At 44.4% G+C, this 26,568-nt stretch overlaps 1 protein-coding gene across 1 annotated transcript in view; it reads left to right on the top strand.

Annotated features, from left to right (window-relative positions):
* The window catches only part of LCP2 (lymphocyte cytosolic protein 2), a 43,624-nt gene extending 17,993 nt beyond the window's left edge, over positions 1-25,631 (top strand). The window contains exons 4-21 of the mRNA XM_032851779.1: positions 397-462; positions 919-950; positions 1,562-1,599; positions 4,454-4,652; positions 6,715-6,812; positions 8,355-8,421; positions 8,525-8,608; positions 11,685-11,710; positions 11,826-11,845; positions 11,940-12,047; positions 13,412-13,442; positions 15,639-15,651; positions 16,443-16,572; positions 18,551-18,600; positions 20,625-20,719; positions 21,327-21,404; positions 23,124-23,279; positions 24,891-25,631. Coding sequence (XP_032707670.1) covers positions 397-462; positions 919-950; positions 1,562-1,599; positions 4,454-4,652; positions 6,715-6,812; positions 8,355-8,421; positions 8,525-8,608; positions 11,685-11,710; positions 11,826-11,845; positions 11,940-12,047; positions 13,412-13,442; positions 15,639-15,651; positions 16,443-16,572; positions 18,551-18,600; positions 20,625-20,719; positions 21,327-21,404; positions 23,124-23,279; positions 24,891-25,013 — 1,414 coding nt within the window. The 3' untranslated portion in view covers positions 25,014-25,631. The remainder of the gene's footprint in view (positions 1-396; positions 463-918; positions 951-1,561; positions 1,600-4,453; positions 4,653-6,714; positions 6,813-8,354; positions 8,422-8,524; positions 8,609-11,684; positions 11,711-11,825; positions 11,846-11,939; positions 12,048-13,411; positions 13,443-15,638; positions 15,652-16,442; positions 16,573-18,550; positions 18,601-20,624; positions 20,720-21,326; positions 21,405-23,123; positions 23,280-24,890) is intronic.
* Positions 25,632-26,568: the final 937 nt, after the last annotated feature.

Genomic DNA, 26,568 nt, shown 5'->3' with positions numbered 1-26,568 from the left:
CTGACATCCCCACAGGGACGTTAAACCAAGAGTCAGGGGACCTCAGCTCCAGGAGCAGTAAGACAATAAAATACACCAGTGGTCATATCCAGGTTGTAGGACTCCAGAATTTCAGAGAAGGGGAGCCGGGGGAGAGCTGACAGGTCTGACCCGTCACAGAGGGTCTTTGAACTTCACTGAGGAGGCTGAGCGAGCACAGAGGGCCTGCTGGGCAGGAGTGGGGACTGGTGAGGGGATGAAGGTGGGAGGACGTGAGGAGCAGAGACCCCGTGGAGGCTGGTCAGTGTTGGCCCAGTGCTCAAGGTTACGCAGATGAGGGAACGCCAGGGCTAATGAGAAGGTTGGACTGGGGGAGAGATGATGGTTTTGTCACCTTGGCTGTCTTTTACCTTGTAGGATTCTCAGTAAATTAAGTCAAGAAATCAACAAGAATGAAGAGAGAAGGAGCATCTTCACACGCAAGTGAGTTGGGGAGCCAATATTCCAGTAACGCTGTAATGAAACCCAAAGAATTTTCAAACCCAAGTTGAACCTTCAAAGGGAAGCACAAGATAGTTTCACCCCAGTTTTTGACCTGCAGCCCTCCTCTAGCCCCAGGGTCTTGAAGCTGGTGCCAAGGAGGGGAGAGGGAGTTCCTTTTCTCTGCCCTGCATCCTCTTCATGGGTCTGTGGGTTCAGGGGGACTTCCCTTAGAGAGTCAGGCAATCATGAGCTCCCAGCTATGCCACCGATGTGACTTTGATAGTTTCCAGAATTTTCGGGCAGCCTGGCCCAGGTTGCTGAACAACAAGGACACCAGTCCTCGATGGTGAGATATACCCCCCTACTGGGGTCTCCTCGTGCAGGGCAGGATGGAAGAAAGAGGGAGAGGCCCCTCAGCCAGTAGCAACATTAATGCAACACTGTTTGCCTTTGCAGACCCCAAGTCCAGCGGTTTCCTGAAGAGACAGGTAAAGGTGTCAGGAGTGGGAGTGATTGCTTTTGGCGGCGACAGGTACTTTGGCTCTTCTGTCTGCCAGTTCCTGGGGCTCCTGAGGTGTTGTGCAGGTGACCTTACTCATTTGCCTGTCAAGCAGTTCTTTCCCAGAGAGAGGTTTGGCTCCAGACTGAGAGCAAAAGAGGTGTTACTATGCAGGGTGCCTGGTTTACGGCCCCAGCTTCATTGGGAGCCTCTATAGATCTGAAATGAAGAACTCTGGGGGGAAACATGGGAGGACCCAGGCTTAGACTGAGCACCTGAGCAAAGCCAGTGTCCCTCCATCTGGGTCTTTAAAACTTTAAAGAAATTGTAGGGATAGGTCCCCTGTGTCTGTGTATTTTAAAGCCCTCTTGGGGGACTGTTCTGTGGTGAAAGGTTGGGAATCACCACTGCCTTCTGGTAACATGAGCTGCTCAGGTGGAAATTCTAGAGCTGATGCTAAACCAGGCCCCAGGTATGAGAAAGCTTGGATGAAGGCCTGGGATGGACAGTGGTGTGGGGGCACAGCAGATGGGGTGCTACTTTGACTTTCCTTCTAGAGACTCATTTTGACACTGACAATGGTGTTATCTTCTTCTGCAGAAAGCCATGAAGAGGACAATGGGGGCTGGTCATCCTTTGTGAGTATGGCATGGGCTCTCCTACCCTTATAGCGCTTTGCATAGCACCTTTGTAATAAGGAACTAGCATAATGCCAAATGGAGCTAGTCTTCTAGCAAGATGCCAGTATTACCCTCCCCTGGGTGTCATAAGAAGTGTTCTGTAAAGGCCAGATAGTAAATATTTCCAGCTTTGCCATCCACACGGCCTCTAGTTCATCTGCTCACCTCTGCTCCTATAGCACAAATGTAGCCATGGATGGCAGCTGAACAATTGTGCTTGGCTGTGTGCCAATAAACCTTTATTTACAAAAACAGATGGTGGGCCGGGTTTGGCCCATGGGCTAGAGTTTTCAGATCGCATCATTATTCACTATTATCACCCCCATAGCAGGACCTTTCCAAACTCCCTCCTCTAGATGGGATACACTAAAATAGCTTAAAATAGCTTTTTCCATAGACTTAAGACCTCACTGGTGACACAGAAGCAAAGAGATTTCAGAATCAACTATTAGCCCTGAAAAGACCTCGGGGAAAGCCCAGTCCAATTGGGTTTTATGTTGGAGGGGTCACAATGACCCCTTTGAGAATCTGATGAACTCTGGGTATCCTCTCCCCAGAAGACTGCTTCTGCGGTCATTATGCTGGACTCTGGCTAAGAAACTTGATTATGGCTAGGAGCCCAGTGTGCTCATTTTACAGATGAAGCAGCTGAGCCCAGTGGAGAATGGGACTGACACAGAGACACACAGCTAGTTAGATGCCAGCCTGGGGCCCAGGTGGCCCGATCCTCAGCCTAGTGGTCTTTCTGGTAAGCAGTTGCCTCAGTGCCTTTAGGAAGCTGGTAAAACATGCCTTGTGTTCTTGGGATTCTGACAAAAGGAAGCATTACGTTCGAAAAATGCTCACCAAGTCTCTACTTTCTCTAAGAAGACAAAGGAATTGACAAGATTTATTTTGGCATCTTTGCCACTGCAAAGGGCCATGTGGTCCCTCCTTGCAGGAGCCCAGCCTGAGGCTAATGTCCTTCACGGTCTCCAGGGACACGGCTTTCCATTAGCCACTGCCTCTAGCACTCGTGGGTTCTGGTGTATGTCCAGCCCTGCACAGAGCTCTAGGTGGGCAGGGATGGAGACAAGCCCCCCAACCCTTTGAGCCTTTTATAGTATGGATAACACTTACACAGGGCAGAATATGACTAAGAGCAAATACATGCATGCAAATTTAGGAGTCAAATCACTGGGGAAATGCACTGTTTGAGAAGTGGAGAGGAAAAGTCTCTTATTGAGAAAGGCTTCCAGGGTAAAAGGCTGGTGGAAGGTGGAACAGTGGGGCCTGGGTATGTAGGTTGAGACAATCTAGGGATTCCTTTGTCAGTCAAGGGCAGTCACTGGGGCTACTAGGGAGAGAGGTGGAGACTACTATTCCCAAGGCCTCTGATTCAGGGGTTCCATCCCCTGCTCTCAAGTTATAGGACCACAGAAGAAAAGACCGTCTTTTTTTTTTTTTTAATAAGATTATCATTCTTCTTCTTCTTCTTCTTCTTCTTTTTTCAAAAATTTCATTTATTTATTTGACAGAGAAAGAGAGAGAGAGAGAGATCACGAGTAGGCAGAGCAGCAGGCAAAGGGAGAGGGAGAAGCTGGCTCCCCACTGAGCAGAGAGCCTGATGTGGGACTCAATCCCAGGACCCTGGGATCATGACCTGAGCTGAAGGCAGATGCTTAACTGACCGAGTCACTCAGTCACCCATGAAGTCTTTCTCAGAGTTCAGGAAGACACTCAACCTTACTTTGCCTTCGGTATTTTAAAAAATATACCTCAAATCAAACCTGAACACAGGAATCTTTCAACTGAACAACTTAGGCGGTCTTTCTTAAGTCACCTAGCCGAGCTGTGAGGATTGTAGGCTACTGGTACACACCTTTCCTTGTCAAGATACAACCTCCCACAGCTTCTTTCCATACTGCCCTTGACTTTAGAGAACTGCCCTGGGCTCCCCTATTACCCACTGAACTTCGGCACGAGAGAGCTCAGGCGCTCGTCCCCTGCTGCGGCTGATGGTGCCACTCTGCCTGGGAAACCATTACTATGACTGTCCACTTTCACGAGCAGCCTCAAAGGCATTTGCTCAGTCCCCAGGGCTCGCTTTCCCCGAGACCTACAAAGGAGCACACACAAAACACAACACAATGTTTAAAATTTAGAAAGAGAGTCTCTTCTCAAAAAAGCAGCTTTAAACTCAGTGTCAGACGTCGTGAATAATAAGCTGCTGTTTCTCCACACTCCGCTCTCAGCAAAAAGAATCGCACAGCCTTGACTCTCCCCTCTCAGACACAATTTAATCTGCCTTCTAATGAGCAGGCTTTGGTTATCTGGTTTCCCCATTAGCATGGCCTTCCACACTCACTGGGTTGTAATGAGAAGAAGGTTTCGAGCACCGGCACGCCAAGAAGAGAACAATTAACTAGCAGGATCGCAAATGCTTCAGGCGTTTAGCCTCCCTCTTGGCGATGCCCGGAATAAGAAACATGTTTCCTTGACACAGAGCTGGCTCTCCCACCCCACTGTTCCCATGCCCTCCTCATCTCTTCCACTATTCTCTCTTGTGCCTAAAAAGTGTAGAGGAAAATGTACTGGCCTCTTGGCCTAAAGGCCTTGATGGAGGTTCCAAGTCCACCACTCACGGGCTCTGGGATCTTGCACTCCCCAACCTCAGTGTCCTCATCTGTGAAATGGGAGTGACCCTCTGACTGCTGCTGCCTCCCACGCCAGGACGGTCACGAGGCTTGGCAGAGAGAGAATCGCTGAGGGCAGGCACCTGGGTGCCACGGGGCCTCCACAAACCAGTCTGTCCCCGTCACTGTGTTGGCAGGAAGAAGATGACTATGAGAGCCCCACGGACGACCAGAATGAGGATGACAACGACGACTACGAGTCCCCCAACGAGGAGGAAGAGGCGCCCGCGGAAGATGACGCGGATTACGAGCCGCCGCCCTCCAACGACGAGGAGGCCCTGCAGAACTCTATCCTGCCTGCCAAGCCTTTCCCCAGCTCTAACTCCACCTACATCGGTAAGGCCCCGGCTGCCCGCGCCCGCCGAGCAGACCCGCATGAGGCCCGCGCCCACGCGGTGCAAAGGGGTCCGCGGACACTGGCTCAGCTGCCTCCTGGCTCTGTGGCTTTGGGCAGGTGACTCCCCCTCTCTGGGCCTCAGTTTCCTCATCTGTAAAATAGGATAATAAAACATAGCCCACAGAGGTTTGCTGGGAGGATGAGAACCGTTGCTGACAAATCACGGCCTGTGGTCGCTGATACCGACGCTGAGCTGCCATTTCCGGGTATTTTCCGGCAAGAACTCACTTTGTGCAGGGCTTAGGGACTCGAGAGTAGCTTCCTATTCCTCCCAGTCTTTCGGCCAACTTGTAGTAGTTCCATGGCATTTCCACTCACAAACGACTATGGCTACAGTCAATGTAACAGTGCGAAGGGGCTTTGACCATCCCTTAAGAAAATGGAAACAGTATTTAAGCTTTTTATTGTCAGTCTGTTCCTACCAGGCTGTTTTCCCCTTCTTCATTTATCCATTCAGCAACGATGACTGGCCTCCTCTTGCGAGCCAGGCAGCTTCCTAAATGGCGAAATGTGAAATTATTAGGAAGGAAGACATGGGCCTTGCCTCGTGGGTCTTACAGGCTAGGACTGGTGATGGCAGAAAGGGGGCTTCTGCACACTTGCCCAGCAGAGTGTCACAGAAAGTTGATGATCTAGACTCTGAACCGATGGATACCCCTCTTCCCTTCTGCTGTACGACGCTTTTGCCATGTAAAAGCTGTTTCACAAACACTGTGTCAGCATTTCGTTCTGTGTTTTTAAGCACACTGTGACACAGGGAAGAAGAATCAAGCCTGTTTCATACACATTCTCTGGATGCCCAGAGAAGACATGGATAGTTAAGTCATTGAGTGCCTCGTATGTGCCAGTTATGGAGACACAGAATAGAGACAGTCCTCACCGCAAAGATTTCACAGTCTAGTGGGTGGGGTAACATCAGATGCAATCAACACAAATGATTTAAACCATGATCTATAGAAGACAAGTGCGGGTGATAAAGCTGAGACATACGCCTGATCTGGCCTTGCTTCCCTTAAGACATGAGATTTAAGTTTCAACTTCACAGATGGCTGGGAGTTGGCTATGGAGTGGGGGTGGAGATATGGGAAGTGAGGGTGGCTATTTTCCACAGTACGAATGGCCATGCAAAGGCTCTGAGGCTCGAACGAGCATAGCATGTCAGGCAAGCTGAGAACTGGCCTGTGTGGGTGGAGTAGCATCAGATTAGACCGGGCTTGCCCAAGTTCTGAGCCCCACTTGCTGTGGAAGAGCAATCCCTCTTCAAGGCTGGGACTAGGGTGAGGCAACAGAGGCATCTGGGGCACAGAATGTAAAGACGTCTTCAGTGACAGTCCTGGCCTGCCTTTCTCCCCGTCACAGGGATGGGACATTGCTAGCTTATCAACTTGGCCTGGGGAATCCTTCAGTGGGATCAGAACACTGTGAGTCCCTGTCCAAAGCAAGTCCAAGAAACCAGTTAAGATCTGTGAATCCGAGCCTCCTGGCTGGCTCAGTCAGCAGAGCCTGTGATTCTTGATCCCGGGGTTATAAATTTGAGCCCCAGGGTAGGGGTACAGATTACTTAAAAATAAAGTCTTACCAAAAAAAAAAAAAAATTGAAAAAAATCTGTGATTCGGCAGCAGGAGTTGGTTACCAGCCCTCCCGCTTAAGGGAAGAGACAACAGAAAGAGGAAGTGGGAAGGAGAGGTCAGCCCAGAGCATTTGTGAGGGGAAAGAAGGGGACCCATGACCTGAGCCATGAAGGCCTAGTTAACCCGGGCCCGTGTGTGTGTGTGTGTGTGTGTGTGTGTGTGTGTGAGAGAGAGAGAGAGAGAGAGAGAGTCTGTGAGACCCAGTCTGGCCTTGGCTCTGGTGAGGGTTTGTGGGATGGGATGCCCCCTCCCCCAGCGCACTGATGCTTAGAACCCGGTAGGGGTCTGCCCGTCCTGGACAACACACCCTGCTTTGGTGTGGGATTTCTGCTTTCATTTCACTACCCTGCTGCTCTTGCCCTTCCGCAGACCGACCCCCCTCCAGCAAAGCCTCGCAGCAGCCGCCCGTGCCCCCGCAGAGACCAATGGCTGGGCTCCCTCCTCCGCCCGCAGGCCGGAGTCACCCGGTAGGCCTCCTTGCTTTCTTCCTTGGTGCTATGTCCACTTTGATCCCTCCTTTGCCAGAGAGAAGACTCTACATATATTTATCTAATGCTGACTAGTAAGAAAAGATTGTATATAGGCTGGAAACATGCAAGCCCAGGCACTTGCAGTGGTAGGGGGTGGGGTTTGGGGGTGACATGCTAGTGATTTTTACTTAGGTCGTAGGGCCTATCACCGGCATTTTCTTTTTACCCAAAGCAATGTAAACTACTTCAATAATGAAGTATTGCTATTATTTCCCAGCTTTGAAATTAATAAAAACTGTGAAATAAACTCAAGGGACCAAGGTCAGTAAGTCGCCCCCATCCCTGTCGCGTGGGTCCCTAGCACCTTCTCTAGCCTGTAAGACGTGCGCCACCTGCGGGCCAGAAGCGGAAATCCCGCGAGCGGTGGCTTGCGCCCCGGAGGCTTACAATGCGGGGAACCCAGCGGGAGAGAGACAGGCAGCAAACTGCCTCTCCTCTTTCTTCAAGCTTACAGCTTCAGGTCCTGTGAGTCCAGTTAAGTGCCCAGAGAGACCCCGAGAAATTCAGGCTAATATGTTAATAGCTGGAAATGTGTTTTCTTCGTAAGGGATCCTAGCACTTTAACAGCGGTGGCAATTGCCAAAATGTCAGGGCTGGAAGGAACGTTGCTTTCCCCCAAATCTCAAAATGCAGACCACACCACAGTTAGGACCTTTCATCTAAGCATATATGGCTTTTTCCTGCTTGTGCAGTTTTCTTGCAAAGGGGCTCAGGGAGCCGAATTGATCTACAAAGCATTTTGCTTTGAAAACTGAAGGCCTCCACCTCCATTACTGGGATGCAGAATTCACTCATTCCGTCAACAGATTGCTATTAGCCACTACTGTGTGCCAAGCAGTGTTCTAGCTGCTGGGACTAGAGCACGGACAAGACAAATAAGATCCCTGCTTTTATAACACTTCAATTTTGGTCAGGGGGAGACAGATACTAAACAAGTAAGTAGATGTATGCAAAAGACAATTTGAGCAGTTATGTGTGGTTAGGGAGACAGAAAACCCAGTAACACGATAATGGGTGGGAAGGTGACATTGAGCTGAACAGAATGGGCCAGTTGTGACAGGAGCTGGGGAAGGAACATTCTAGGCAGAGGGAAACACAATCACTGAGATGAGAAGTAGGGCATGAGCTTGAGATCTTGCAGGAACTGTAAGAAAACATTTGGAGTGGGAGCCCAGTAGGCACTGGAGAGAGGAGTCTAAGAAGTTGGAACGGTGGACACATGACGAGTTTTGACTGTGTTCCTATGTGGTAGAGGCCACTCGAGGGCTTGGCAGGGGACTGACATGCTCATTTCCCTGCCATGCAGATAATACCCTGGATGGAAGGGTGTGGGATGGGGGAACTCAGGTAAGAGGTTATTGTCCAGGAGAGAAATGACAGGAAAGTGAACAGAGTCAGACAGATTGGGGGCATTAAAGCCATAGGACTTGTGGATGTATCCTAATGAGATGCTGCCTAACGTGGATCTTTTTTGAACAGCCACTCCCCCCACCCCAACCACACCACGAAGAGCCTAGCAGAAGTAGAAACCATAAGACAGCAAAACGTAAGTATGGGGACTGCCCTCCCTTGCCCTCCAGCACACCTGTCCCCTCAGCCCCAGCCAATGCTTTATTCTTGAAATTGACTTCCGTCTTTTTCCCTTCCAGTTCCTGCTCCTTCCATAGACAGAAGCACAAAACCTCCCCTGGATCGTTCATTAGCCCCATTTGACAGGGAGCCCTTCACACTCGGTTGGTATCTATTTGATGCATAGTGACAGCGGCCAACATTTATAGAGTGCTTACCGCATGAATGTCACATGTACCACCACAATGTAGGACTATTGGCATCATCCTCATTTCAGAGACGAGGCAACTGAGGCCCAAAGAGATAACTTTCCCAGATGACTCAGCTACCCAGTGATGGGGGTAGAGACTCAACCTGAGATCAGATGGACTGCAGAACTCCAGCTGTCAGCCCTGTGCTGGGGCTGCCTCTTCATGGGGGCCGGGTGTACCCACATCTCATTGTCCTCCGGGAGGCTGGGCGGAGACCAGAGGTCTGGGAGAGCTGTTGTCAGCCGTCGTGGCTGCTACTGACCGGCTTACTGACCGCAGGGACCGCATGTGTTCAGAGTCGTTTCCTTATTTGTAAGGCAGCAGTTCTGTAGGGAGAAGATGCCTGATAAAACTCCAAGGTGCTATTCAAATGTCAGGGTTGTTTATTGTTGTCATGAGCAGTTGATCAAACTGTGGGTATCCTATAGTCTCTTCCCCCCAGAATCAGCCCAGAGTGTTCTTAGAGTGTGGCCACCTGTCTATAGAGCTATTTCCAATTCAATTCTAAAACTTAGCAACCGTTTATTGAGCACCTTACCTCAATAAAAATAAAATAAATAAAAATAAAATAAAAATAAAAAATAAAATAAAAAAAAAAAATAAAATAAATAATAAAAAGTACTCAATTGAGTACTTTACCTACCAAAAATAATTTACCTACATTATCCTCACAACGATCCAATGAAGGGAGTGAATTATTCCTCCCGTTTTGCAGACCATGAAGCTGAAGTTGACAGAAGTTGAAGAACTCTCCCACATTTGCATAACTCACTGTTGGATTTGAACCCAGGTCTTTCTGACTTCAAAGTGGGTGTTCTTTTTCCAGTGACATCGTGTTATAGTCGGAGACCCTGGATCTTCCTTGCTCTGGGGTAGGAAGTTCTGGGGAGGGGGCTAGGAGCCTTGTAGGAGAAGGGGCCCCGAATCTCGGCCACACCTAGCCTTCCTGACCGGCACTCTGAGCAAGGCAGTAGTCTCGGGTGGCCTCAGGTTCCTCTCTGTGTGCAAATGAACCTCAGTTCTTTTGCTTGCTGTGGTTTCCCCAACTGGACCACAGCTCTGATGACTCAGGCAAAGCTCTGTCAGCTGTTTTTGAATTCAGAATGGTCTGCTGCAGAAGGCTGTTCAAATTATGTGACAATGGAGACAGGGAGATTCGAGTTCAGATCCCAGACCCGCTTACTATCAGAAGCAGACATCAAATCCTTCAGAGTCACTTCTTGAACAAGTTTCCTCTTAAAAGATTCTTTTTTTTATAAAAAATGATTTGTTTGTTTTTTTAATTTTTTAAAGATTTTATTTATTTACTGAGACAGAGAGAGAGAGAGAGAGAGTGAGAGAGGGAGAAAGAGCAGGGGGAGGGGCAGAGGGAGAAGCAGACTCCCCACAGAGGAGGGAGCCCAATGATGCGATGCGGGGCTCCATCCCAGGACCCCGGGATCATGACCTGAGACACCAAGGCTCCCCAAAGAACTGTTTTTAAAGAGACCCTTTCTTGACAATACATACTCTTGATTGCTTCCTTGTCCATGATGTTTTGAGAGTGGCTCTTAACAGGGCTCCTAACAGAGACCGTGCCAAGAGAATATGCATACATCAGAAGATTAAAAAAAAAAGAAGAAAGAAAATCGACTTAAGCCTAAGAATATAAATCTAAATTTTCTGTGTAACCCAATAAAGTAGGGTTTCCATCCTAAGCCAGAGTGTTATGAATAATAAACATTTCTTAGACCAACAAAACTGTCTCCCACTGGGCAGTGAGCTCTTCACAGTAGGACGGATTCTTAGGACCTGCCAGGAGCCTGGGCTGTACATCCTACTGTGAAAATCCCATCATTCACCTTGGGGTATTAACCGCACAGAAGTATGGGAGAGAGGGAGGGAAAGAGGAAGTATCTAGCAGTTGTCAGCACCCGTGGATCGTGTGCCTGACCCTGCATATAAATTGTCACCAAATCCTTACAGCAAACCTATGCCTTTTTAGGCTCTAATCCTCATTTTACAGGTAAGCAAATTGAGACTCAAAGACCTTAAATGACTTGCTCGAAGAGCTGGTTAAATGCAGTTAAGTGGTACTTTTTATTGTACTGGAAACAGGGCATATCTATGCGAAGGGACTTTGGACAGAATAAAAAATAAATTGCTTTGGGGCGCCTGGGTGGCTCAGGGGGTTGGGCCTCTGCCTTCGGCTCAGGTCGTGATCTTGGGGTCCTGGGATGGAGCCCCGCATCGGGCTCTCTGCTCGGCGGGAAGCCTGCTTCCCCTCTCTCTCTGATTGCCTCTCTGCCTACTTGTGATCTCTCTCTCTCTCTGTCAAATAAATAAATATCTTTTTAAAAAATGGCTTTGACCAATTTGGCAATGCAGAGTTCTCAGGTACACCTAGCATTTCTTTAGGGAGCCTGCATGTCGTCTGTTCCAAGAAAAAAGTAAAAGCATGCAAGAAACCAAACCCAACCAAAATTAAGACAAAATGGCTTGTCTTTGGGAGGAGGATCTCCCAAAATGCTCTTCCCAAATTAAAAGTTTTTCCAGAAAGTAAGTGTAATACTTTATGTAATGTCCAATGTACCACGGGATTGGGGTAAAATTAACCCCTCCGGGGCAAATGGGTTTATTTCAGATAGAGGAAGAAACTTAGGTTATACAAAGGACTTCTTAGTCGATGAAAGAGGCACAAAATCCCAAGGAGACATTCATCCTTCTTATCATCAGTTGCATGAAATCAAAGGTTGAAAAGAAGCCCAGAATCCAGAACATTGTATGTACACAATTCTGTGTGGCCTTGGGCTAGTCACTTAATTTCTCTGAACCTGTAAAATTAGGGGCTCTATGCGGGCCTCTCCCAGGTCTGAAGTCTATGATTCTCCAGTGCTCACACCCTCAGCCCCCTCAGGCCTGGGACTTAAGGGCTCGTCAAACTAGGCTTTAATACCTCCTGCTTATCCAATCAAGTATTCAAGGCCTGCCTGATGTTTGTCCTTTACAGGAAAGAAGCCGCCATTTCCTGACAAGGTAAGTGCTTCCCTGGTTTGTTTTGGTTGTTTTTATTTTTGTTTTATTGTGGGTCTTGTCTTTATTCTTTGAAAAGTGTTGAGGACACTCACATCTCTTCCCTCCTGTCTTACAGCCCTCAGCCCCCGCCGGAAGGTAAGGTGCCCTGTTGCCTTTGTGTGAGGGAACATGGTACATGCCCCAGAGACACAGTAACGTTTCTCACCCCTCCTTTCTCTCAACTCTGCAGGCCTCTCGGGGAGCATTTACCCAAAATGCAGAAGCCTCCTTTACCGCCAGCCACCGAAAGGCATGACAGGGGTAGCCCCCTGCCAGGGAAGAAGCCACCTGTGCCCAGGTAACTGTCTTCTGTTGCCTGAGTTCCTCATTTAGAGCGGTCACGCCAACAATCTGCCCAGCAGCAGCCTACAAGGAACCGAAAATTGTGGGTGGTTTCCCCCCTGGGGGTTGAGGAATTCTGGTTTCTCAGGTTGGATGTCAAGTCCTGGGTCCTTTTGAAGGGGATAGTGATCTAGCAAAGGAAGGAGTGGAGTGATGCTTCCTCAGGAGGATGGGAATGGCTGCTGTCTGTGGAGAACGTCTCCTCAGCCCATCGAACCCATGCTCGTGTTTTTCCTTTCATCTCAGTACATAGGAACAGTAACTGGCATGTCATTTTTCAAGACATGTAGCAGAGAGGACATAATTGGGAGAGGTTTTTAGGTCACTGTAAGCATCTTCCTCAATGTTCAGTCACATTTTATAATGGGAGAATACTGAAGACTGCTCTAATTTTTTATATTTACTGTGAAGTCTTTTGGGTTCCGTGTACCAAAAACATACATGTATTGGGGGTCAGGCTCCACTGTACTCCTTACTCACTAAGAGCATAACCAAGGCTCCTGTTTTTTTCTCGTCAGTGTAATCAGGCTTCATAGCTCTGGCTTCTGGATTAAACGAGGGCCATGGCTAGAAGGCACCGGAAAAAAACCCTCAGTAATCAAGTTAATATTTGAATGGATTTTTTTAATGGAATCTTCTTAATAACCAAAATGAATGTAAAAAATACATAATGAACAAAATATCTCTATCTTAAATAAACACATGATAGGAGGATGGCAGGTGAAGCATCTAACAGATGTCCCCCTGTCCAAGGAGAACCTGACATGGGCCCAGACACACAGCTGCCTGCCAGAGCTCAAAGGCAGCTGTCACCAAATCTGTCTGACTAGATTGTGCAGCTGGGAAAAGTCCCAGAGCAGTGGCATTTTCCAGCTTCTTTCCCTTCACCCGAAGGGTGAGCCCCAAGATGGCTGTTTTAAGACATCAGCAAAGGAGAATATTACCTAAAATGTTTTCATTTGCTTGGAGAAACATCTACTCAGTGAAATTTAATAGCTACTAAAGACTTAGTTTGCTGACTAAACCTTTTTTATATATATGTAATTATTTGCTGCAGTAGCTAAAAGAATAAGGGCTTGCCTAGCTCAGCTCTCAATGGTGACAGAACACTGAGTCACCAAACCCTCCCTCCATTCCTGCTCCCTGGCTTTTCTGCTGGGATGTTTTTTGTTTTTTGTTTTTTTTTTCCTCCCCCATTTTGACACAGCTCAGTGGGTTTGATTTCTCATTATTAGAGTAAGTGAAACTATCTGCATTCGGAGGCTGGCTCGTTCGAACTCTTCATGTTCAAGTCTTTTTCTTTGCCCTAATTCATTTCAGGCATGGATGGGGACAAGACAGAAGAGAGAACGTAAGTACAAAATGCCATCTGGTAAAAGCTTGGCACAGGGAAATTTAGTGCAGGCTCTGCGGAGCTTGGGGCCATGCCTTTCTCAGACTTCACTGAAGACCAGTGTACAGACCAAGGAAGACACAGAGTAGGCTTCTAAATACTGGAACCTGTTGGGGCCTCCATCTTTCCTCCTGTCCACAGTGAGGCATTGCTTAGCTCTGGTCCCTCTGAGAGCTCCCAGGGTGGCTGGATGAGTCCCAGCCCCATCGCCAGTTGGTAATTCACAGGGTAAAGTAACCATAGCTGGAGGGAAGGATAAAAGGAGGGAGGGATGCCCAAGTGTCTAGGCCTGGAAACAAAATTTACAAGGCCTCTGTTTTCCCTTTTAATAACTTCATGACCTGAATAAGAGGGGGAATAGCAGTTATTGAATGCCTACTGTGTGCATGTCGGTGAGCTAGTGGCTTTTGGATGATGAGCTGTTTGCCTGGGGAGCAGCAATGAAAGTTTTAGGTCAGTTTTAGCAATGAAAATCTTATGTCCCAGAATCCCCATCAGTTTCAGGCAAACTGGGACTGCGGTAGTTGGTCACCCCAGCTTTACACGTTTTGCATTTAATGACCCTATGAAGAGTCATTGTTTTTCTTTTACTAAGAGGAAATCAAAGCTCAAAAGGGGTAAGAGACTCATCACAAGTTGCAAAGCTAGTCATTAGCCAGATAGGAATTCAGGTCTGGTTTCCTTTACACTATAAGCCCTCTGAAGGTGATCACACCCCTACCACTGTATAAGGTCTTAGCCCACAAGTGCCTGCTGTCTTGTAGCTCTGTGGTAGATGCTGTGATGGTTCAAATACAGTGCTAGGATATGAAAGACAGGCAGACCCACACCCAACATTGTAAACAGCAAATGATCATGAAATGAGCTCTAGAGGTGGAGGCAAGAAAGTAATTGATGGGGCTTGAGGGGTCGGGGTTGACTTCTTAGAGGTGAGGTTTATGAAGTCATTGAATGATGGGGAGGGCACAGAATAGAGTAATCCTAAAAAAAAAATCCCGGGCGCATTCCTGCCTCAGGAATGTACACAGCAAAGGTAGGTGGGTGACAATTCCTGTTCACCCTATGGGGACAGCAGGGATAGCATTTTGGCTGCAGAGTCACAGGGACAAAGAGGAGACAAGGTGGAAAGTGAGGGAAACATTATACTCTTGAGGTTCCTAGTTTATGGAAGGATTGAAGCTCATGTCATGAGAATCCGAGAGCTGTAGAAAGAAACATAACATGGTTGCTATGCGGTTGAAGAGGGATTTCACTGTGGGCTTCAGTGAGCCCATGTGCATTTATCTACGCAGCACTTTGCTGGGACTCCCAATTGGCCAACTGGGATGAATGATTCTGGCTATGACTCTTCTTATCTCAATGGTAGGACTAATGACAACTGACTTTCACTGAGCACTCCCCATATACCAGGCACTTGTAATAACCAACACAGTCCTTGCAACAATATTTTGAATAAGGTGATCTTTCTTTGCTAGTGTGTTGGCCTATCAAAACATGTCCAAGTTGGCAGTTTTGGCCTGCTGGTCAGTGGCAAAATCATTTTCCTCTTGGAACATCATTTCTCACCTAAGGAGTACAGCAAATAGCTCCTCCCTTGCCTATTTCACAGGTTGCTGGAGATAAATGCTAAGCAGTGTAGACACCTCGTAAACCACGTGGTCCATAAGGAAGGTGGAGTTGCTTTTAAGGGGCATGGCAGAAAGGAGCTGAGCCTTGGGCCAGACAAATTAGGGGCCTAATCCATTTCTGTAACCCTTGGCAAGTTAGAACTCCTTCCTGAGCACCACGTTTCCGTTTGTAAAACGAGGATGTTAAATTTTTAAAGGGTTGCTAGGAGAATGGGATAAGACATTGTGTATAAATCTTTGGGGCACATAGTAGATACTGCCACTGTTATTGTGTCTTTTGGTCCTTTTGGGCACCTCAGAATCTTTTCTGAGAGTCTCAGATTGGAGTGTCCTTAAATGATTGTTTGTATTAAGAAATTGTGAACCTCTTAACAAGCTCTACTGTTCTCCACATTTGTATTTATTATGGAGACACACAACTGTTAAAGAGAGACATTTCTATGATTAAGAAATGCAATTCTTTTAGGAATTATGTTTTGATGATAGGCTAATAACTTTTTTTCTTTTCTTTTCTTTCCCTTACCAGGATGAAGATGATGGTATGTTCAGAAAAAGCTTTCTTACAACTTATAACTCATTCCTTCATTTTTCTGCTCGGGCTTTCACATAGAATTATTTAGTACGGAAACCCCTGGGGTGCCTGGGTGGCTTAGTTTGTTGAGCATCTGCCTTCTGCTCAGGTCATGATCGTGGAGTCCTGGGATCAGGCACAGAGCTTCTCCCTCTCCCTCTGCCCCTGATCTTGCTCTCCATCTCAAATAAATAAATAAAATCTTAAAAAAAAAAGAATCAATTATAGTTGTTAAATCAGTATTAAGTAGAAATATATCAGTTCATATACTGCATTATTTATCTGGGTTACCAAAGAGAACTGTTATGTTCATAACTAATGGTGCAAATAACAGTACAGCAAAATTAAAAATTGCATACGTGGTTTGATAGAAAAATTTCTAGTATTTATGCCTTCTAATACAGGAAAGGATCACTAACTGTAGATAAATGAGACAGCATAAAATTTGGCTTACATAAAACAAAACTTGTGAATCATTTCTGAAATTCATATGGTTTCCAACTGACAATTTTCTGCCAAGAAAGCATTTCAAAAATAAAAAGATAAGATAAATGTATATTATAGAGAATGATATGGAATGGCCACGCTAAGGTGGCAAACCATCTAGAAAAACCCTGGGGGTGGGGTTCCAGCCTACCACTTCATAATTACATTTGATCTTTTGACCAGCTGTTTTTAACTTATGGGGGAGCAGTTCTGGAAGGTTCCTGTGACACTTGGATCCTGACAATCTGTTTTATTTTTCCTTTCCCCCCACAGTGCATCAAAGACCTTTACCTCAGCCCACAATGCCTTCTATGAGCTCCAATACTTTCCCTTCCAGATCCACCAAGCCGTCACCCAAGCACGCCCTCCCGTCACCTCACATGCCTGGAGCTTTCTCTGAAAGGTCTGTGGTAACGTTATCTTTCAGTGCTAACTTAACATCACACCCAGGTCCATTGATAAGAACCCATGTTGGGTGGCTTGGGGAAGAAAGAAATGAGCCAGTGGTAGCCAGGTCAGAACATTTTGGGTCTTCAGAAACAAAATCAGGCTGGGCATAAACAACCACACGTGTTAATCTGCTGCTGCTCTTCGAGTCCCTGTGCTTGGGATTGGAAGGGTACAGAATTGACTACTCCATGGTACCCCAGACAGAATGGATCCTGGAGCAGTAATGGAGAATGCCTTCACTTTGTGAATTACACTCAAGAAACCCAATTAATTTAAGTACTTGGAGTTCATCCAGATCGAGGATGGGAGGACCTAGCAGATGCTGCAAATACACTGCATAGGTTCCGTCCCTAGTAAGCCCGCTTTCTCAACAGCAACAGCGTTTCTCAGCGCCCACAGAGAGGCTGTCTGGAGGCAGAGGCAGAACAGGAGAAACACACAGGCCATTTCTTCCTAAATAAGCCCTGGAGCTGCCCCTCATGTCCTCAGAGCCCCCAGGCCTTTATGTTCATTCTCTACTATGCAAAGGGAGATACCCAACCTTGGGTATGGGAGAAAACCACTAGCACGACCTTGCTACTCCAGCCGGATATCTAGGAGTCTCAAAGTTTTTCATTGTCCCTGTGTGCCTCTTGCTTTGATTTTCTGCTGTTTCTTCTCACTCTTCTCACTGTTTTTCTTCTGCCATTTTCTTATTCTACTGCATCCCTCCCTGGGCTCCAACCCTGTCCTTCCTCGGTGCTGAAGACCACTCAGTGCCATTGCGGAGCAGAGCAGACTGACAGGGTTGTGACAAAGTTTTAGAATGTAAGTGAGGTTCGGTGGGGTGCGGTCTGGAGCTGATGACCAAGAAAGAATTCTTGAGACATCTTTGGTGCAGAATGATGGTTTATTAAAGCATGGGGACAGGACCCAGGGGCAGAAAGAGCTGCTGTGGGGGGAGGATGTGAGGAACGGTCCATTATATACTTGTAAGTTGGGAGGGGGTTAGGGATGGCGTAAGTCTCTAAGGAATTTTGGAAGCAAGGTTTCCAGCTATTGTTGGGAAAAACGTTATTTATTATCGATAATAAAACCTTTGTGTGAGACCCTTTAGATGTGTATCAGTGGGCCATATGCTTGGGAGTGATTATCAACACATATCTTGGAGGGTTTAGAGATGAAGTTTCCAAAGGAATTGTTAAAGTAGACTTATAGCATCCTGGTTGGGGGTAGGGGTCGGTCAGGCTAGGATTGCCCTTTGCCCTTAATAAAGCCTTGCAGTGGGGGTAATTTCCTAGAGGAATGTCATTCTGCCTGTTTCAAGGGCTTGTCAGTGGGTAAGGAAATTTAATAATTTTTCTTCTGCCTCTGTTTCCCACATCAGTTGGGCTAGTGGGTGGGGGAATGGCTGCTCAGCGCGGAGCAAGCAACGCCTCCTCCCACCCGCATCCCTGAAGATACTGTTTTTGTCTGTCCGGGCCACCTGGCCCTCTCTGGGTTTTTCATCCAGCCACCTCCCCCTCTGTGGACCATCAGGCCCCAAGATTCCCTGTTCCCAAACGACATGCCGCTTCACATGTGCTCTTAACCGAAAGAAATGTCCTCTCCCCAGAGAACGTCGGCTATTCCCCAAACAAAAAGGCCTTAAATTGCAGCCAGCTCTTAAAAATAATCTTCCAATGCCTTTTATAGATTTTTATTGTTTCGGCTATCAGAGTCTATTAGCATTGGGGCTGACTAGCATCCTACTGACTAGCATCCCACTGACCTTGGGCAGGAGTGGGATGGGCCCTGTCAGCCCCTCCTCTTTGCTCAGCGCCAAGGCTTCAGGGAGGGGTGGTAGTAGTCACAAACGAAACAGTATTTTCAGTGGGTTTCCCTAGCCCAGCTTCCCCATCGGCCTCTTCAGCCCAACCCAGCGTAAATCTGTTCTTTTTCTGTCTCCGCAGTAATAGTGGTTTCCCGCAGAGTGCCTCCCTGCCACCATACTTCTCTCAAGGTTTGTACTCTGGGCTCTAATGACCACTCCAGGCAATATGCCTCGATGACTGGATTCCTAACCATCCCAAAGCCTTTTGGCAAAGGTCTGGTTATTTCCTAAAAGCCAAAAGATATGTTTTCTCATTCAGTTATTTAATGCAGTTTTTGCCATGTGGTAGGGCTGTTGGAATGCTACGATGCTACTACATAAAACACACACACACACACACACACACACACACACGGCCTCAGAAAGGTGGCCTTGGCCTTAATCTGCGCACAGAGAGCTCTTCCTCCCTGCTCTTTGTATTTGGAGCTCAGGATAGTGCCTGGCGTTCTCTGTAATGTTAGGTTTCTATAATGAACCTATTCTTGAGTTGTGAGTTGAGGAACATGTTTAAAATACAAATTAGGAGAACCCAACCCTCCAAGATTCTGATTCAGTAAGTCTGGATGAGGACCTGCATTTTTAATTCCTTTTCTGGGTGTCCATGACAAGTATTTGCTGAGAGTGTTCTCAAACTTTATTATAAATACAGAATGTGTTAAAATTCTAATTCAGTGGGTCTGGGGTAGGATGTGAGAGTCTGCATTTCTAGCAAATTCTCGTGTGACGCTGTTGACTAACCTAACTATGTAGTTAGGTTTCTTTCATTCAATAAACAGTATAAAGTACCTGCCATGTTGGACTGCAAAGGTAGGGATAGGGAAAATCTGTTTAGGCCTTAGGAGCCTTAAGAAGGCATCTGAGCAGGTCAGGGTAGTCTGTTCTGCTTATCACCAGGGAACACCATGGTGAAGAACCCTGCTAGCTTGGCCCAGGAGACCTCAGTCCTTCCCAGGTAACTCTGGCTATGTGGCCTGGGGCGGCAGTTGGCCCCTTGGGGCATATTGTTGAGGGAGGAACAACCCAGCTATGGAAACCACCTGGAGTGCTTGTTAAATGCAGATTGGGTGATTCAAACCCCCCTCCCCCAGGGATTCTTACTTATGCAGAATAATGTTTGGGAATCACAGGTTCAAGTCCTGACCCAGCCACTAAGAGCACATGATTTGTTCAGGCTCTAGGAGCCTCTGTTCCCTCATTCTCCAAAGAAAATAATACACATCTTGCGGTGTTGCTGTGAGGATTAAAGGTAGGGTACAGGGGTGCCTCACTTAAGGCCTGGGCAGAGTAGTGCCGAATAAATGTGTTGAACAATGAGTGAATGACACATGAATAATTCAGAGACCGTTCAGCTCACAGAATTTTTCAGTTCTTAACAGCCATTCTGGCATATAGAAAACAGCCTTGGCGATTACAAATCAACACAATCAATCCTTTGCTGAGATTGGGAAACATATTTTCAGACTCAGAAAATTTCAGGGAACTGTAAACAAGACAATAAGACGTTAGGGAAGGTGAGGCACAAACGCTGGGTAATTTATAGCTAACTCACAGACTTCCTGATGGATTAGGTTGTTGGGAGGGTCTTCTGTGAGAGTTGAACACTTCTACCCCTTTAGAAAATTCAATCAGGGATAGTAGGTCACAAACCCTAGTTCTAGAAGCTAACAATATCCTCAAGGTAATTTCACCTTGTCTTGGATAATTTACAATTCTTCTTATGTAAACAAATGAGGACCTAATTCTCTTTATTACTGCATTGTCACCATATCAGTGGTTGGGAATCCATTTTGGTTGTGCTGGAGCCTATGAAAAATCGGTCTCTTGAATATTCTTTTTGAGAATCACATTTAAACGACTGCGACTTTTTCATTAATGGACTAGTTATTTTATATTATGTGCCATACACATTTAAGAAATCACTCAAATTTGTGGAATTGTCCTCAAACTTTCACAGACATGGCTACAGAATGATGCCTGAACAGTCAACAACCCTTGTAGTATTGAGCATGTGAACATTAATTTTGAAGCTATGGCTTCTAGAAATGTTAATTGCTGGGAACAACTGTAAGGACATTTAAGGGGGGAAATGTGTGATAAGAGAAATGAAAAATAGCTTATAACAAGTTAACTTTCAAAATGCTATACTTTTGAAGGCCTTAACCACAGACCACCTCCTAGAGTCGAAGGAAGAAACTTCTCCTTGCCAGTTCCAAACAAACCTCGATCACTGGCTCCTGGCGAAGAAGAGGTAATTAAGCATATGTTTTTATTTTCTTTTTTTCCTAGCAAATAACCAGAACCTCCCATTTGATACTCCTTTGTATTTTATTATTATTTTAAATTACCCTTAATTTTTTAAAGTGAATTAAAGGGAAGGGATCCAGGTGAAAAATATGTTCTTTTTTCTTAGTGTTTTTCAGACTCTTCTAATAGCACATGTGTGCTTTGCATTTAACAACGAGAAAAAAAACAACAACCTATTTTTCATTTGTTTTCTAGCTTATGACCTTGAATAAGTCACTTAACTGCTCATTAACCCAGATTTTTCATTAAGTATATTATACTAAACTGAGGAAATTATTACGTCTATCTTTCCTGATTAAAGCTTCCATTATATACAGAATGCTTATTCTCAACTACCTTTGCAAACAAAGTCATGATAAAGAGCGGTTCATGCAAAGTATCTTCTATTTAGCCCCACATAAGTGATTCCATATTCAAATTAAGAAAACAAATGTTTCAATGCTCATGGAATTGAGTTGGTGATTTATGAAAATGATTACTTGGAGGCTTTTCTTTTCACTTACATATGTAACTGCAAAATTTATTCAGTTTTAAAAAATTTACATTTTCAGAATTCATTAAATGAAGAGTGGTATGTTTCTTACATTACCCGACCAGAGGCAGAAGCTGCTCTTAGAAAGATAAACCAGGTACTGTGCTAAAGTTTATTTTTAAGTAGTTATAAATATTAATGGAAGGAGAAAAGGGGAACTGGCTTTTATTGAGGACCAATTACAGGCTAGGAATTCTGCTAGGTGATATTCATGCTGTTATACCAAGGGGACCCATTAATGACAACTTTAGACCTACCAGCATCCATAGCAATGAGTCCTAGAATCTGGGAAAAATCTAAATTAAGGCAATCATTCGACTGGCAGAATCTGAGGAAATTTTTATTAACGATAAAGGTCTGTCTTGTCATAGGAAACATACCTTATCAAAAGGAGATCCTTTCTTCCAAACTTCTAACATCTTACTGGTTTCATCTTCATTCTTTAATACACAATTGCCATCCACACTGATGTGAAGACATCCATATGGAGAAAGGCAGCAGCAACTTTTTGCCCTTTACCCTAGAAATTTCTAGGTTAACCAGGTCTCCTATGGTCTGGTGATAAACCTTAACCTTAAATCTATACATGAGAGAAAGAAAAGCAAAGATTCTCCATCTCTCACATTTTGAGTCTACAAGAATAATCCTCAATCTTAGCTGCACATTTAAATCACCTGGGGAGCTTTAAAAATTCTGATTCTTGGGTTTCATCTAGAGAGATATCTGATTTCATTGGTTGGGTGTTCTATGTGGGTTCTGGGAGTTTTCAAAACTCTAAATTCTAAATTCTAGTCTGTGAGTCACTGGTCCACAGGTATATTTGTTGAATAGAAGAGATTCTGAATGGAATTTACTCAATCGAAATAAAAAGAACATACAAAAGCCACTTTTGTAGATTGATAGCTCTTTAAAGCCATCATGATTGAACATACAAACGAGGCAGTAGTTTAAAGCTGCCTTACTAATTAATCCTATTTTAATATTAGATCTTTACAGTATAAATATTATGTAGCAATAATTTATGGAGTGACATTTGAAAGTACAGGACAAATCACAACACTATTTTAATATATAGAAGAAAAAAGTGGTAAGAACACAGGATGGTCCACATTTGTTTATGGTCAGATGTTTAATGATGAAGATGATGTGATCATGAGGTTTTAAAATGGGTGAATTTCAGAGGCATTTGTGTCTTTTCTCACTTTGGCTATGGAAAGAAAAGGTTAGTGAATTAGCACCCTGTAGTAGGAAGACAGATTTTTAGTTAAAACAAAAGAGTCCTTATTTTGTCTGGCCGTTTATCCACTCAACCACTTAGTATTTTCTTTTATTACAAATAAAGGGATTTCTTTTTCATCAAAAGACTTCAAAGATGTTCTTTTTGAAATTTGGAAATTTTTCTGGTACAATCTTTGCTGCTTCTTGACAACCAAGAAATCCATGACACCTAGGACTGTAACCGTTCAGGGAACTAAATGTTCACTGATTTGTCAACTGGTTAAGTTTCCAGATCTCTAGAGGCTTGTCCACTGCTCCTATAGGCAATACAAGTATAGGCTTTACTGGGGTACCTGGGTAGCTAAGTCAGTTAAATGTCTGGTTCTTGATTTCGGCTCAGGTCAGAGTCCTGGGATCAAGCCCTAAGTTGGGCTCCCCGCTCAGCAGAGAGTCGGCTTGAGGGTTCTTTCTGCCTCTCTCTGCCCCTCTCCCTACTCATGCCCTCGTGCTCTCTCTTTAAAATAAATAGTTAAAAAAAAAAAAAAAAAGAAGTATGGACATTTACTGCTCACATAATAACAGGAATTTATTCTTTTAGGATGGCACTTTCCTGGTTAGAGACAGCTCTAAAAAAACAATAACCAATCCATATGTCCTCATGGTATTGTACAAAGATAAAGTTTACAACATCCAGATCCGCTATCAAGAGGAAAGCCAAGTTTACTTGTTGGGAACTGGACTCCGCGGGAAAGAGGTAAGGAATTCCCAGTTGCAAAACTTCCCCAAATCCTCTGTTTATTTATGCCTTTCTGAACACCTGCCAATGTGGAACCCTACTGTGACATTCTTTGGGAGTCCATACTATATGGCAATGTTAGAGTAAGATCACATTAGTGAAGCCTGTGGCAGGAAATAAACTAACAGTAGCTATCTGTGCCATAGAGTCTTTCTCTATGGCTTTCTCTATATCTTTAATTCCAAATAGTCTAAGAACACATGTATAACTTTTAACTTTTAAAATTAAAAAATTAACATTTAAATTAAATATATAGTTAGATGGTGTCAAAGGGAAGTCCCTTCTTTCATTCACCTCTCTAACATAATTTTAACGCAAGATTGCAGTGTACTTATAAGGCTATCTTTTAAAATTGACATCCAGAAAGGGGTAAAAAGTAAAATTCTTGTTGTGGTGACTATTTAAATACTTGGGTCATTTCTCACTTAAAATGGAGGTTTGGCCAATGAAGGTGGTCAAACTGACAGAGAAATTTTCCTCTGTTTCGCCAGTGTTTACGTTAATTATTTTTTGGATGGTAATTAAAAAAAAAACCCTGCTTTTGCAAAGGAAGCTAACAGCTAAACTTAAGCCCCAAACATGTTCTATAAGTTCAAAGTTCCAGGAGGAGGCTCTGCTGAATCAAACATTTCCAGAATGAAAAACAATTAAGCCTTAGCTTCTACTTTACTCTAAGTATTTTTAATTCATGATCATGTAAACGAGTAGGAAAAAGCACATGCTTCTGATCAAATGTTTTGATCACTGGTTCAGTGTGGCTAGAGCTGCATAGGTGCTGCAGGGGCAGAGAAGTCTGCCCTCCAGAATTTCTGTTCGTCTGGTGTGGGAAAACCCAAGTACAAACCACACCTTGCGGCTGTCCTGGAAGGAGGCATCCAGCAGGGTAGTCTCACATGAAGTGCGTAATGTTGTCTGGGGTGCCTGTGTGATTCTGACCCTTGTCTAGAAGGATGGATGGTTTTTTTTTCCCAGTCTGGCCGTCAGGGATAAGGTGATGAAGGCAATGGGTACAAAGATTTGGCTGCAGAGCCTTTGCTAGCGTGAGGTGGCAGTGAGGACACAGGAGGGAGATCATGAAGGAATCATTCCTTCTGCAATGCTATGGATGTCGGCTCCAGACACGGGGACACTGTCTGACCTCCTGATTCCTTATACCTCCTCACACTATTAGTGACTAAGAGTGAAGTAGGGATACAGAAACCAAAATCAAAGACACAAACAGAGCAACCCTAAGGCAAAGGTATCATAATTAGACCTCTTATGACCCCCATAAAGTTAAAAAAAAAAAAAATAAATAAATATATATATATATGTATACACATATATATATATAACATAAATATAAATATAGACTTTTATCCCTAATTTGTTGGTGTTGAGGAATTATTTTTTTCAAAGTACTATAGTAGAAATCATTAAAATATTTCCCAAGTATTACACATTTTTTCTCACCATCCTCATGACTTGAAGAGGTAGGAAATTATGCAGATTAAAAAAAAAAACAACTGAGGGTGAAATTCATGCTACTCATTCCAATGTTGATGTATCTCCTTATTTTGAAATTTTCAGGACTTCTTGTCTGTGTCAGATATTATTGACTACTTCAGGAAAATGCCACTTCTGCTCATTGATGGGAAAAACCGAGGCTCCAGATACCAGTGCACGTTAACGCATTCTGCCGGTTATCCCTAGCAAGTTAGCCAAACAGACAAACCTTCCTCCTGCCTCTGTTGCCAGCATGGGAAGATCAGTCAATGGTGGTGAATGGAGAAACACTTGGGACTGAATCAAACCCCTCAACATGAGCACAAGGTTTTGACCTTTCACATAAAAAAGTGTTTGAAATGAAGACTGTCAAATATCTTATAATTTATTTATTCTTCTTCAATGTTTGTAAAGTGCATGAGTAATACTGTTCACACTTGAAGTCTAGTAGTGCACTATAATCATTCATTTAAAAATGTGTATTTTGAAATACCCATTTCAAAGTACAGAAGTTTACATAGCTACAGAAATAATTTGAGGCCAGTTTAAAAAAACTGAAACAGTAATAGTTTTTGGTATCACATAAAACTTTTTTTTAAATAGCCAAACCTTTGTTAGTCAGAGGCAATCCTTAGTTTTATACATAATTTGACAATTTTTAAAATTCACTTTCTCAGCAGCAATAATTTAAGAGACTTCAAACCATTTCATCCTTTCTTATTTGGTATTTTTCACTGGGGGGATTTTTGTGTACTTTTTTTATGAAAAGATAAACGCATGAGGGGATAACTTCCTAGGATTAAAATTAATTTGTCTTTTGCTTTACTTTTGTGTTCCTAAAACTACTGACTTTGTTTAGTCCATAATATTGTATATTTAAAGCAAATTTAAGCTACAAATACCGAAAGTAATCATTTTAAATTTAGAGATGAGGCTTTGGAATCAAATATAGCTGGATATAAGTTCATCAGATCCCGACTCCCACATCCCACCTCCTCTGCAACTCCCACAACTCCAAAAGCATTTTCAAGTGATGTGGATTTTACCAGAGTCTTCCAGCAAAGATGAAAGAGCCATGTATATACACAGAAAAATGTGATCAGACTTTCCTATTAGGTGCCTTTCTTCTCTCTTTTATCCCCTGACAACTCTACCATAAAGCCCTTCTCATCACCATTCCTAAAAAGGCTTTATAGATCCTTTGAAGCAACACAGCTCTTCCCTTCAGCTTACATACCTCACTTAACAGATGGTAGTAGGTGTTCAGCACAACAAAAACCAGGCGACCGTTGTTCTTCAAGTTCTCCCCTTTGGGGCCTTTGTTATTAATCTATGACTTTTATTAACAACAAAAATTTTTGGCTTCTCTATTTAATCTGCAAGTTTTCTGAGTGGCAAAAAATATCTTGCATCTTATTTTCGTAAGTTAATTAATAGAACATCAGAGGGGAGCTTAGAAGTTACCTGGTTAAAACTGATAATTTGCTAAGATAACAAATATGTGCACACGTTTAGCCAGTGATGATGATAACGTTTCATCAAGCTTCATCCTTACAAACCGGAAGTTCTCAATTTAGGGTCCAGAGCTAGGGAGTTCTAAAGCTGAAAAATTTGCAATCCTTTAAATGTTTATTCAAAAGGACTTCAACAAGCATTTATTCAGTGCCTATTCTGTGTTAAACACTGAGCTGGGTGGTGAGGGTAGCAGACACTGTGAGCTGACCTTGTGTCTTGCTTTTGGGTATACTGTTCTTTATGTTGA

Source organism: Lontra canadensis, unplaced genomic scaffold (assembly GCF_010015895.1).
Source record: "Lontra canadensis isolate GAN:19392208 unplaced genomic scaffold, GSC_riverotter_1.0 scaffold5, whole genome shotgun sequence".
NCBI lineage: Eukaryota > Metazoa > Chordata > Mammalia > Carnivora > Mustelidae > Lontra > Lontra canadensis.
The sequence above is the reverse complement of the archived record's forward strand: the minus strand, read 5'-3'. Positions and strand labels throughout refer to the sequence as shown.